This window comes from Danaus plexippus, chromosome 10 (genome assembly GCF_018135715.1).
Source record: "Danaus plexippus chromosome 10, MEX_DaPlex, whole genome shotgun sequence".
NCBI lineage: Eukaryota > Metazoa > Arthropoda > Insecta > Lepidoptera > Nymphalidae > Danaus > Danaus plexippus.
In genome coordinates this window covers 4,316,916-4,331,256 of record NC_083543.1, presented here as the reverse complement: position 1 = coordinate 4,331,256, position 14,341 = coordinate 4,316,916, and the positions used below count along the sequence as shown (strand labels likewise).

General features: G+C 31.9%; 1 protein-coding gene across 5 annotated transcripts in view; it reads right to left on the bottom strand.

Moving 5' to 3' along the window:
* Window positions 1–8,315: 8,315 nt before the first annotated feature.
* The window catches only part of LOC116767120 (uncharacterized), a 103,234-nt gene continuing 97,208 nt past the window's right edge, over window positions 8,316–14,341 (bottom strand). For all 5 annotated transcript variants that reach the window (XM_032657298.2, XM_032657299.2, XM_032657300.2 and 2 more), the window contains 2 exons: window positions 10,582–10,744; window positions 8,316–9,623 (listed from right to left, as the gene is read on the bottom strand). In XM_032657298.2, coding sequence (XP_032513189.1) covers window positions 9,459–9,623; window positions 10,582–10,744 — 328 coding nt within the window. In that variant the 3' untranslated portion in view covers window positions 8,316–9,458. The remainder of the gene's footprint in view (window positions 9,624–10,581; window positions 10,745–14,341) is intronic.

Sequence of the window (14,341 nt, the reverse complement as noted above, 5' to 3'; positions counted from 1 at the left end):
ATAAGTAACTATAGTATAATTGAATTTTGATATTAGATTTAGAAACTCTGTAGCAACCAGATTTTAAAATTAGAAACAAAAACAAAACATACATCTCGGAGTCTACAAAGAAATAAAGTACAATATACATTAAAAATATAAATACACGGTTTTATACAATGAAAGGAATAAAAGCGGACAACGCTAAAATAGGCCGTTAAGTCGAGACGGCAAACAACTCACTGTGCAATTATAGTTGGAAGTAGGACGTTATATATTATTCAGATCACCTGGCTGTCCAAATAAAAGTTACCTAGTAAGTTCGCGTAAGTCCAAGTGCGTCAGGAAACCGTAAAAATGTAACCGTTGCACGGTATCATCTAACTAAATCAATACTTCGATACTAAAGCGTTGTATTTGCATAAATTTCGCGTTCCATATAGCGATATTGGTATAAAACGCGGCTTGACAAACTCACCGTTTATCCTGTTTGTATAACGAACCATGTCATAACATTTTTATTGCTACAGTCATAAAGCAGCTTTAGTACTGTTACGCATCGATGGCATGTATATTTATTAACCCTTATTTCTATTGATATTAAAGAAGCTTTCCTTTAAGAAAATTATTTATAAAAACTTTAGGTATGCGAGTTCAATAAAAAAATATATTGTTTTAAACATCGTTTAATTTTGATTGGTTAGATATTCGCGTTAATTCGTGAGTTAACCACACTGTTTTAATATATGAACAATCAAATTAAACTCACATTTCAAAATAGATTTACATAATAATAGCATATTTCAGATACAAGTAAAAATCTGAACGGATGGATCGTTTCGGGGAGAAATCTAAAAACGATTGAATTAATCAGACGTGAAATGCCTTTTTGAGGAGATTTTTTTTTTTGTATTTTACAAATCGGAGATAATTTCATCGTTTGCTATAGACCCGTGAAATATCCTTTATAACCGAGTGATGATGTTCAGATTAAAATATTATTTAGAGCAAATCTGGAATATTTAAATACTACGACCATATTGAAACGACTTGCCTATTTTTAAGTAGGCCAAGTAAAATGAAAACTCAAGGGATTTCAATCCGATGACATCTTTAATACATTTTATAGTTATTTTTCACAATCATTATATAAAATTAATTTAATATTAATATGTTTATAGTCAATGTCTGTTTGTTAGCTAACAAAATAAATATTACAAATATAAGGTAAAATAAGTTTCCAATCAAAACATAGTTCCTTACCGATTGGTTTTTATTGAATACGATTTAAATATTTAATAAGTCTTTTACCCGAACTATATTGCTTTTTTTATTATTCTTGGTTTCATTTTCTTTCAGTGCTTATACATTGTTGGTTATTACTTTTACTTTTCTTTTCATTCTAGAGGTTATAATACTGTGGTGTTAAGATATATTAAAAGGGTTGTAAAATAAAGCGAAAACAAGGCAGATAGGTAGAACATTATATAATGGCTGGATTTGTAGATTCATGACTTTAGAATTTTATCCGTATAACGTATGTGCAAATGTTTTTTTGAAACATCTACTGTAATATAAGAGCTTGCGTACTGTTAATTTCTTTGTATGCCATGTATTATGTTATTTTAATTGATTTGACACTTATGAGGCCGCATTGATACATTACTTTTTAGCTATACACTGTTCATTTATATCCCAATAATGTCAGTGACATATAGCAATAGCACATAGAGATAACAGCGAGCGTTCACAATAGTAACATATTGTAACAAAGAGAATGGTCTCTAAATGTTTATAGGAAGAGAACTTCAGTGAATGGATGCATAACATTATTAGTCCAATAATGTTATGAATTCACTGTCATGTATTAGTATATCGCTAATAAATATTCAATGGAATTTAAGGACAAGGCTGGTAAATGCTGATAAAATATTATTCGGTAAAACAAAGTCAAATAATCCTAAAACAATGCTTCAAAGTCGTTATAAATATTTCAGAAACGCAACCAAAACTTTAATATGAAACGTGTTTTATGTTCTAGGATACATATTTTTTATATAAAGAGCTAGACTGCATTTGCTGGTAGTTTAAAAATATATTAAAATCATATGCAATTCCTGTCTCCTATTAATCCAGTCTGGACTATTTCTTCTGCATAAAAAAAGTAACTTCTGTACTATTCAGTTATCAGTTAATAATGATATTTTGAATAACATTTCTATTCCATTCTTTGTTAATTACTACTTTACTTTTGAAGTTTTGACTAACTGCTCCCACGCTTGGGAGTCAGTCAACCATTTTATAATTATAGAAAACGGTTACAAGAACCCTTTTATTGTTTTACTGGCTATAATTCAGATATAATTGTTAAATGGCTATCGCCAGGGCAATAGACAACATATACGTATCCTGACATGATACAATACGAATAATGTAGCTTTAATAGATGATTTTATTTCGATAAGTAAATGTCTAAATCCCCAGGCACCTCGCTTTATACTTATTTCCTAATCCTATTACAATATCGTATTTTTTCTAAATCTCTAAATTCCTACCCTTTACTCTGACCATTATACCGTTCTTACTTACCATCAGGAACAATATTTTCTAGTTTTTCCGACAATATCGTAAGTAAAATTAAAACAATATTTATAATAAATCACATATTGAAATAATCTTATTATAAAACGAATGTATTGTTATTTCTTATTTACAATCTCTTAGTGGTGATGATATTTATTAAGTACAAATTAAAAGGCGTCTGTTTGATAATTGACAATGTTCATCGTCAATAACTCGACGTGTCTGAGAGGTGGCAGGCTATTTATTTATTCAGTGATTCCATCCGTCGCAGTTGGAGCATTGACTGCATTGTGATGTCTTCAATTAGCAAATGTTAAGAGTTAAGTAATTGGCGCTTGTTGTTTTATAAACTGTATTCCAATTACATTCGTTTTTAATGAAGCTGTCTGCGAAATATTCATATCGTGTCCTAAGAATTAGTAAATTATTCTTAGCGTAAGATAACTGGCATACTATTAACAATTACTGAAGATTAACGACGAGAAGTTTGTAATGGCCAGAATGATAAATATTAAGAAATTATAAATAAGTCTTTATAACCGTAATAGTTGAATTAAAAAAAAATCAAGTCCAGCCAACTTCGCTTTATAACAAAACGCATCGGGTTTAAATTCAGTGCCTACCCTAGAATCGAATTGTCCTTTCCCTTAAATCGGGCAAATTGTTATTTCAAGTGCTGAATGCGATTTTGGTAAAATAGAAAAATGATTTCGTCCTTTGAAGTCTCTCTTGCAGTGCAAGTCCCGTATTGCGTTAATTCCTATCCCTCCGCCCTTTGAACTGCTCAAGTCAATCGAAAAGTCGATCGACTCGATCCCTTGGTTAAACATCGCAAATGAAAAGTCTCAATTGGGGAATGTTTTAAGTAATTGAAGAAACTGAAGTGTTTTTGAGATTCGCCAAAATCGAACAAAGCTGAATTTTATCGTTGTTATTACATTTATAACGTTCTTATTCACAGTCGTATAAATTAATAGATTGTTTCCGTTTGTTTTTGTTTTATTTTCTTTGGGATTCAATATTGGATTTTCAAATTAAATGGCTTTAATTATTCCAAGGGATGTCTTGAAATAAAAATAAAAAGTCTGTTTTATTAATCAAGTCGTGTCTGTTTTTATGAAATTAGTGAAATTTTAAATGAATTATTTTTAAGTATATTACAATTCCCTGTCCGCTCTGTATAATAGTTTTGATATTTGCTTTAAATTTTAGATATCTTGTATTTAAAACAAAACATGCTACCAATTACGATGGATATAATTGAAACAAAATACTCGTTCGTATGCAGACGAGAATGAAGAAATAATACCAAGAAGCGCATTTCAAACGCCCCTAGCATGGTTGAATATTGGCAAGTCAGTTGGAATAATATCTTTTGTTAACATCGAGATAAGAATATTATTTTTGCGCTTCACTTGGCAAGAAGATTGGTGGTACATCTGCTTCACGAACAAGTCTTTTTGATTCACTAAACAAATTAACTACATATACCGCGACATTGGAGGAACTATCTTTTGTCAACTTTGCCATTTGCTGTAGTGAATTATCATGAAACGTTCCATTTAAAAATGTAATAAAGAAAGATGGATTTTTATTATTTTTTATTCAACAACTACTATACAATTTTTTAGGAATTTTGCGACAGTTCAGTTTGGTTTTCAGGACAGCAAAATTGGATTAAATTTATAGGCATACAAGGTTTTAGTCAGAGCTTTGCCTTCGATCCCAAGGGACGATAAAACAAAAAGTATTCTTCGTTAGTTGTGCACTAAGTTTATAAAATATTTCGCTTATTTTAGTATGGTAGCTTTTACATGTTTGAATAACAATCATACGAGTGTACGCCTCAACATTGCTAGTGTAAATGCTACATTTTGGTCAGCAGGTAAAGCTGTGAGAAACGATAGTCTCCACATAAAAATAATCTGTTATATTATTGGATGTTGCTAACGTATTCCTAAAAAAGGAAAAAAATCTCTGAAGTACGGTGTTCTTGCGAAAAGTGTTAAAGGGTTCGGAAAGTTAAAATGCGTTTTCTTTGTAAATACTCTCTGTGAATGTTATCATTCCGGGATTTGTAAAAATATAACGGTATAAAATGTTATCGATGTATCAAAAGTTTCTGCTTCAGAATCGAATACGCAGAAGTTCAATAACAGAAACATCGGTGTCATTAAAAAGATAATATTCGTATGTTTCATTTCGTGAGTTCATTTTGCAAGGTATCCGGAACACAGGAACAATAGTCGCGAGGAGAGCGATAAAGTTTTGTAAGCCACGTCTTTCAGTCTTTTGGGAGTTCGTACAGAATGCGGGAAGAACTAACTGTGCAATGGGACTTCTAAATAAAATGTTAGCAGTGCTGGCTACTTATAAAGTTTTCTACATTGTATAAAAGTATCAGTAGTATAGTGTAGTATTATTAATATCATTTTTAATTATTAACAGTCTAACCATTATTTTGTTAAGTATAATATTAGCATAATGAAAAATTATTTAATCACTTGCTTATTACAGTAACATCTTTATTTAAGCGGTTTATTTTTGTGGCATATATCTTTCCAACGCTTTTTAAACAAGTAGTTCGTAGCTATGTATATTTAAGGCGAAACCTCTCGAGACCTTGTAGTTTTAACATGTGCTCCCCTATACTACAAAGAACCCCCTCCAATTTCCTTATTCCTTTCAACGAAGATGTTATATCGTAACTTCTAGAAGTGGTTTTTGAAATTCATAAAAAAAAATACTTCATAAAAAAATATAAATCTTATTCAGCTATTAAAAAATATCGATGACTTTAACGACCTTATTCTCTTGTTTACAGAAAAGTATTATTATTTTGAAATTTAAAGTAAACAACCGAATTCAGATCGTTAAGTGAAAAATTTCGATCAAAAAGTTTTTTTTAACTTTTAAACAGATATATATTTTGATCACTTTTAAAGGTCGAAACAAACTAAAACCTATAAATATTAGTTAGGTTTTTACAAATAATTTTTATAAATACAAATTAAATGATAAATATACTCTTACTTATTAACGTAATGCGTCCCGTTCGAGTTAATATAAGAGTTGATAAAAGTAAATAAAGAAATTCATAACGTTGGTATATTTTATGCTACAGTGGTAAATAAATGGGTCAATTCAATTTTGTCACGTAATGGCGTCCCGGTTATTTCATTCAGTTTAAGTTATCTGACTAAAGACTACCATCAAATTTCATTACTTAATTAAACATATTAGAATAATTGTACCCAGCTTTTAAAAGTCTATTACTTGAGAAGCATTACTTCTGTAATAACATGTGTCGTCTGGTACCATGACAAATTTATTAAAAATAACCTACACGAATTATGGAAACGAATTTATGTTACAAATTATTTAATATTAAGAAATAAAATAATATATTTATATTTCTAAGAATGTCTTCTATGCTGGTCGATTTATATTTATTATATAATTTTACAATTATATTTGGTTCATAATATCACGGACCGGACCTTTAAGATTTTAGTATTCAAATAAAAAAAAACTCATCCAAATAAAAATAGACATACGAGTGTCCAAAACTTAAATCTGAACACATATTTTATAATATCAATACATACTTACTTAATAACTTTTTGTTTAATAATATACGTCTTATAACAAAGTCTCTTAAAATACTATTTACAACAAAGTTGTTCTCGAAATAAATTTTGCTGATACTCTTTGGAAGATGTTATACCTAAAAGGAATTTACAGTGTAAACTTAATACTATAATAATAGTATATTGTCGCAAAGACTTCTGTAACAACGTTGCTTGCTTCTTTAGAACTAATTACCTACAGTTAAAATACCTCGTCGACACACTGATGCTAAAAGCATTTTTATGATTTTTGGCGAATTCAAACTATAGACATTACAAATGACAAGACAATTTCAGTTAACAACGTTATGTTACATGTAGTTTCTATGGCAAACGAATGGTTATGTCGGTATCTACAATATTTCAAACACATTTACTACGCCCATTACGATGCAATTACGTTTCACAAACAATAATACGCACGTAATTTTTATAAACATTTAGTTATAGCTGTGAGTGAAAACATGAGAGTTAATTTTATTCTTGTACATTTTTTTTAATATAAGAGCCTATTTCAGGCTAGAATGCTTCCGGTATAAAAACAAAAAATATTTATTTTAAAAAATACTGTGTATATTTTTTAGAAGCTTCTACTACATTTCAATGGTTAAAATGGATCAAAGCACTTTAACAACTGTGATTTCTATTTATCTTTAAGACTACAAATGATAGCGGAGCCCTGAGGGCGAACGTGGTCCGCTTTGTTGATACGAATAAGCCTCATTGTATCCAAAGGATCCCCTCATTACCGCTCGTCATTACTGCAAATGTGTCAATCACAGGAAGAAACTTTATGAGCTTGATCGTAACCATAATTATACTAAGCTTACCCTTTATTTATTAAGTTTGTTATATCTTAAAGTCTCCTCGTTTTCATGAAATGTTCTTATTGGTATCAAATAGAGAATTGAAGTAACATATTCTTGAATTTTACAGTCATTTAAAGGTCACGGAACAAAAAATTAACAGTGACATTCGAAAGTAACTTAAGTCTCAATATAAAATACTTATTCAATACGATTGTAAAGATTCAAATAATCGACAATATAATAATTCATTATATTTAAAAATAATTAACTGTCCGAATATTAGAAACATTTGTAATTCAGATTGATATTTTCATTGATAATAAATTTATGGTAGTCTCCTGTGGAATTAAAAAAAAAAACAAAAGAAAGTCGTGTACTTATGTAACCACATCCACTCAAAACAAACAAAATTCTAAACAAAGGCTTACAAGTATTTTAAAACTCGAATGAAGGGTAAATCCCGTAAAGGGAGACTTGCGGTTACTTAGTATAAAACTACTAGTAAAATATAATACATATATACTTGTATGTGTTATTACACTCCAAGTTATACAAAAAATGAGCTATAGAAATAAAATTAAATATATATATTGAAAAAACAGTCCAATCAAAATTTACTAAAACTGTTATTAAAAAAAAAATCTTTCTAACCTTATGTTCATTTCGACATACCATTTAAATTTTAAGGTCAGGAAAGAATCATTTGGTCAGTTCACTTTATTTAAAAAAATTGAAGCAACGCCATCTATTACCGTCACTATGAACTAAACTCTAAGAAAGTAAGTATATCGTTGAGTAAATTCAAATTTAACCTGCTAGATGGCAGAATAAATATTACCTCACTGCCATCTACATAACAAAATATAACATTAAATACTTATTTTGATATGGTAAACTAACAATCTAAAACTTTCACTAGATGGCACAGGCATTTTTGATGGCTTTTGTTTTTAAAATCATACATCTTATAGATCACTGTTTAGTTTCAAGTTACATAATAATATAAAATCATTTTTCCTTATAAATTACAAATAGTCATGTTTTCTTTTATTAAAAAATAGAACGGGCTATACTGCTAGTGATTGGTGTCCTTTATTCGCTCGGATACGTTAAAAAAAAAAACATTAAACGCAACGTTACTGATAACATGAGGTATTAAGTAATAGTTAATATTATATCCATAGAAATATTGTGATCAGTCTCATGGGGGCACATTTATTTTTATTTAATGTACTCAAATAAAATCGATGTGTCAAAACTTTCCGTTTAACAATGTTTCATTGAATAGGGACAATTAAAGGTAAAAGAATACAAGTTTTCATAACCATTATCACGATGGAATTTATTTTTCACTATGTCAATGATACATTACAGTTTCTAGACAAAAGTAACCGCACACAGTTAAGATACGTCTTTATAATTATAACATTGTATCCTTTGCAACAGATAGAATTTAACGAAAAAATATATATGGCTGAGTTTGTTGTACCTATTAGCTACAAACTTAATTCATCAGAATATCAGGCTCAATATGAGCTATCACAATTCTCGACCGGCGGCCCGTCCTACTGATAATTGACAAGGTCAAGGCGAATTTAAAACTCAACATTCAAAAATACATTTTTTTTTATTTATTCATCGATACTTTATATCACAGTAGGAGACCGGGCGAAAACCAGAAAAAAAATTACACTATTCAAAGCATGCTAATAACGTAACATTACAACTAGGTCATTCATAATTCTCAATGAACATAATGTAATTTAAAATGATCGGATACATGAACATGTGTTACGTTACATATAAATTTGAACAATATTTCAGTCTCACTCACAAACAAATGCTTGATATAAAATACTGCACTCAATTCTCATTCACATTCACAGGTTAGCTTACGTGTATGTATAGCTTCGTGATACTATTTGATCGATATACAACTTATTCGATCGCGTCTACAATAAGTTAATGAACTACGAAATGCCCTAATTAGTTACAATTACATGCAAGGCAACAACTTCCCCTAACATTATTATTGGATTTTCGTCACTATTATGCGCGACCGCATTTTCCTAATTTCATTCGTAACTTTAAATTAAAATAAACTAATTCATTTGACTATCACACTTGATTCAACATTCAAATATTTCGGAAGAACACTCAAAACTTCAGTGCTCTAATACTTATTAATACATCTAGGCATAAAATCACATTGAAGTATTGAATGAAAGAAATTAAATATTGGTCATAGAAGTAATAGTAGCGATCGTTAAGGATATGTTCAAAGATAAAAGTGGGTCCGAAATGTCAACCCTTGTTTAAATATAATATTTTCAGATATGATTATATGTTTCAACGATATGAATTCATAAATTACGTAGATTGAGTTCGTGAGAGAACTCCGATATAACGCATTGAAGGTTCCTGCTTCTATGCCGTTACGATCTCTGTTAGGATATTTTCAATACACGTATATTTGCTTCAATTGGGGCTTGAGCTCGGGTGGAATCGTGTAAACTTCCTGTTCAGGCTTCTTTTTGACGAGTCGTTTCCATCGACCACCAATATTCTTGCGTAAACTGCGAAAACTAGCTCGCTCGTTACCAATTGGCTGCATTAAGTTGTCCTGCAATACAAAATAAAGGCAAAATAAATACAAAAATCGGAATAAATATATGATGAAAAAAATATTGAAGTACATTCGTTAATTCATTACATTGACCCGTAACCTAAAATAGTTTGCCGTTAGCGTAACAGTTGCATTAACTGCACTCAGTACAGCGTTCAAACAACTTCCTTTACAAATCATTCGTGCTATTAAAAGCCACAGTTGCTAACCAAAACGTAAAAAGAAGGTCGACCCGTCAAACATTAAATATTATTATTCCCAAGAACGCGGGAACTTTTGTAACTGTCGTTTCACTCACCGCGCCCGCTTGGCATTTCAAACGACTCCTTTGTTTGCATCAACATGGCCATACATTTTGAAAATACAATGTCTTATAACAAGCTTTGACTACATCTATGACATACAGGAATGGATGTTGCGATTATTTCTTTTATACATCGAAGAGGCTTATATGGTAAATTGAACGCTAAGGCAACAAATATAAGGCCGACCTTGAATTCAAAGACACATTAGTATTCAGACTTCCTGGTGGCATCTTTGTAAGTTAATACAAATCATGAACAGTTGGTAACGATTGATGCACGAGCCATTTTAAATGTTACGGGCCACGGTTATTAGACCGTTATATTTCGGTTAAAGCATTTGCAACACTGCAATTTTAAGAGCAGAACAGCTGTTTGTTTTAGCCTCCTTTGTTCTTTTAAGAAAGAAGGTCGAATGGTTACAACATGTTCGCCTTGCACAGCTTTCTACTCGGCGAACGTGTCCCGACATTTAAATTTATTTAACACTTAGACATCGTCATGCTACATAACCAACTCTCTCTCTCGCGCGGTGGGGACACGTATTAGGCTAGTCACGAATCAATTAAAAAAAAACTAATAGAAAGTTATTAATATCACTTAACATTTGGGTCAAGTATCATAAGTGAGAATAAATAACTTCATCTACAAACCTGATCATGAGGATAGACGTAAGGCGGAGGCAGCGGTGGTGGAAACTGCCACAGTGGCTGCTGACGGAAGGCAAGAGGCTCGGATGGTGGCTGCGGAGCGGCCTGCAGCACAGCTTCAGCTGGGTGTACCGAAGCCGAGTGCTCCTCGCGCTTGCGCAGCTTGCTGTGGACGATACGGATCGCCATCATAGTTCCGTTATTCCCAACCATGGTAACGAATGGATTATCGGCGCAAGAAGATGTGAACACACTGGGTTGAATCACAGGTAACAAGTTCCAATCGGGCAGTCACAACATATTCAATTCACAATTTCACTCACAGCCGAATAAGGGTCTAAACGCGTATATCTATTAACTAATTTAAATAAATTATCACAATTATTTGTAAGTAGAACTATTGCACATATCACTGCTCGTAGGAACGCGCGGTAGACCGCGTTAAGCGAGCTTCAGCTGCGCGGTGACTAGAATGTTATCGTTAAGTGTGGCCGGCAGGTGCCTAGCAAAGCGCTCGCTCGTGCCAAACGACCTCTACGGAGTACTCCATGCGTCTGAGTTGAAGTGGAGGGGCGCTCAGGGCTTTTATATACTCGCATCTGTTGGCGGCGCCAGTGCGGTTGAGAGGGGGCTGCGGGTCGGAGGAAGGGGGGAGCGGAATCAAACGATGTGGCCATTTTCCGTGAAAAACTACGTATCGCGGCGAGTATTGGTTGTCACATTATCGTCACAATAATGACGCACCCATAGCGACCGTTGGTTTGTCCCGGCGATTTGAATTAGGAAATACTATAAAGTTTACAATGATCTGTGAAATATTGGCTGTGAGTTGAAATTGTCGAATACGAATATAGTTGCATAATATAATATTTGAGTCTTGTTAAAAGATTTACGGCGACTGTTTTAAATTTTGACATTTAATCCATCATCTTAATCGCTATTAGTACAATATATCCATCACCATATTAATGTCAGTTAGATAGTCAGGTCAGGAGATAAAAGTATGATTATAATAATGACAACTTAAGTAAACATTGAGCACGCCTCCAACACTGGATAGCGTGGACTAAGTTATTGAAGTAGATAAAAACATGCCCGTATTGATTCCACTGATAGTATGTCTGGGGGAGAGATTTCACCATCTACCGAGTTCAAAGTCCACAAAATACGAATGCACAGTCGTGTACATACATTTACAATAACGGCTGTGGATAAAGTAAACGCAACAACCATTAATATTGCATCTCTTTCTATCGACCACGGCATTACATGTATAGAGAAAGAGGTGCAGATTTTATTCTTGCAACTTAAAAAGACAAAGTAGGGCTACAGGGCAAGGGAGAAAGGGAAGGTGCATTGCCCTTAGTCCGTTCCTAACACAAATAAACCTTCGGGCTTTAACTCAAATATGGGATAAAAAACACAGGTAGTAAGCCTTTATATTGTGTTACCCTTGAGAATCGTCTAGAGGATACTGCCAATGTTAGTGGCATAGCAACAGATTCTAGTCTCCCAAAGGCATATTCTTTAATAAAACATAAAAATATTCCATGTCTTATTCATCACAAAGATGTAACAAGCATTTCCGACATGCAATAGTCACATACAAACTTTTGAACTGCAACTTTACACCTTAAATTTCACCAATCATTTATGAACTGTAACTTTGTTTGGAAAGAATAACAAACTGTAACAAATGATAGCATTTGTTCATCTACTTAACTATTCTAAAAGCAATAAAAGAGTCCAAGCTGTTCCTATAATACTTACAAAATGTGAAGCATAAAAACAATTATAACTGAATTTCTCATTAGAGGCTCTTTGGGATATCAATTATTATCACGTTAAAAATCAATGTTTTATATGTTATGTGCTGTTATCGGAAATGCATGGTAATATTTACACTGCAAGCGCCAGCCTGTGATCATTGACGTCAAACATTGATGGAAGTCAATGGGGGCATATTTTTAATATGATCCACATAGAATAAAGAATTGATAACGCAATGCTCGAGTTGATTGCGATCAACGAGCATTTAGTAGACATTACAGCTGACAGATGGAAAGTATTACATGCAAAAACATGACATATTGCTAAATAGATATGGTTTTATTTTAAACGTAATAATAATAAATAATATTATAATTTTTGAATTACATTGAAACGTGAGTAGTTCAAAAATATCGTAAGTAAAATAAAACCTATACTAGTATTCATATTTTATCAAGCTCCTAGATTAAAGCATAAGGAGGTAGGTTCATTTTTGCCGCAGTGTGACAGCAGTGAACAGCGACTGGCTAATTTGAAATTGACAAATTAGTTTAATTGAGCGTTTACAATTTAGAAAGTGGCTTTTTTATATAAGAGATATATTCATACATTTAATAGTGTTTAAATAATATTGACAAAATTGTCTTCTTTTTCGTGAATTCAGGCAATTAAGCAAAGCAATTACCTATCGAAAACGACCTAACAGTTATTAGAATTTGATATTGCGTTTCATATTTACAAAATTTACAAAATATTAAATTCGTCGATAATTTATATGTAAGAGATTATAAAATTTCAACAAATATACAAATAGATCACACAATATAAAGAACATGAATATCTTCGCTTGTAACACGAGATAGACGAGATGTTAATACATAAGTTTTTATCTCTCAGCCTTGGTCAGGTGAATCGATTCTCTGTAAGGCACTGTTTATATCCAAGACTGTGTTTATGAACGGATGATACCAGCCGGTTATATAAACATGGAAAGAAAGTCATCAGCGTCATTAAGACGTACCGTTTGTTTTTTCACCCGTTAAAATAATATAACTTGTTTCTCAAAGCTTACTGAGAAAGTTTTAAATATTGTTCGGTGTGAATTAACTTCAAAAAGATAATTTGCTGTTGCTGAATTCGTTATGTTACATTTAAATTATTATCGATACCGAAGGTTCTTAACCCTAGTCGATTTGCTTACCAAATTTTTGAGACTTTTGACAGTGACATTGACATTATGGTACTTTGTCAAATAACTATTAACTCATATGAATATTTAACTTTCACAGTAATAACTGAACATTAAATATTGCTTCTAAATCTATTAATAATACCTACATAAAGCTAAAGTATTCCTTTTGTGACCAACTCTATTTAATAAATCATGAAACTCATTGGTTAAACGTAGGTACGCCCCCAAGGTCTTTATTGTTCTAGACAGTCTTTTAAGGCGATGTTGATCGATTCCAAATACTACTTGCTCGTTGTAGCAACCTTTGGGAAATCATGTACTTAAAACGTTTTTTTATAGCGGTGTATTAAGTAGGTTTTTGATATTAAACGACCTTTTTCCGTTCAGAAGGCATTGTACCAACGTTCATGACCTTGCGAGAAACGATAGTTCCTTATGTTGATTAAATTTTTTTGTCCGTGTTGGTTGATTCACTCTACCACCTAAATAGATTTTGTATTGTTGAAAGACCGATCTTAACAATGAATGTTTAAATATATCTAAACTATTTGTTCAAATTTAGACGCGACAAGTTGATTAGGAACATTCAATAGTAAAATGCGTACCGCAAAGAATTTACCTTGACAGGTAGATGTCAACCTTGATGGCTGTTGGTATGACAGAAAACTAGTTTCACCACGAACAACTATATTCCATGAATATAATAAATAATTAGTGAATTTTAATGAAAGGAATCAAACATAGAAAGTAACGTAAGCAATTTAAATATATAAAATATTTTGGGTAAAATTAACTGAAATT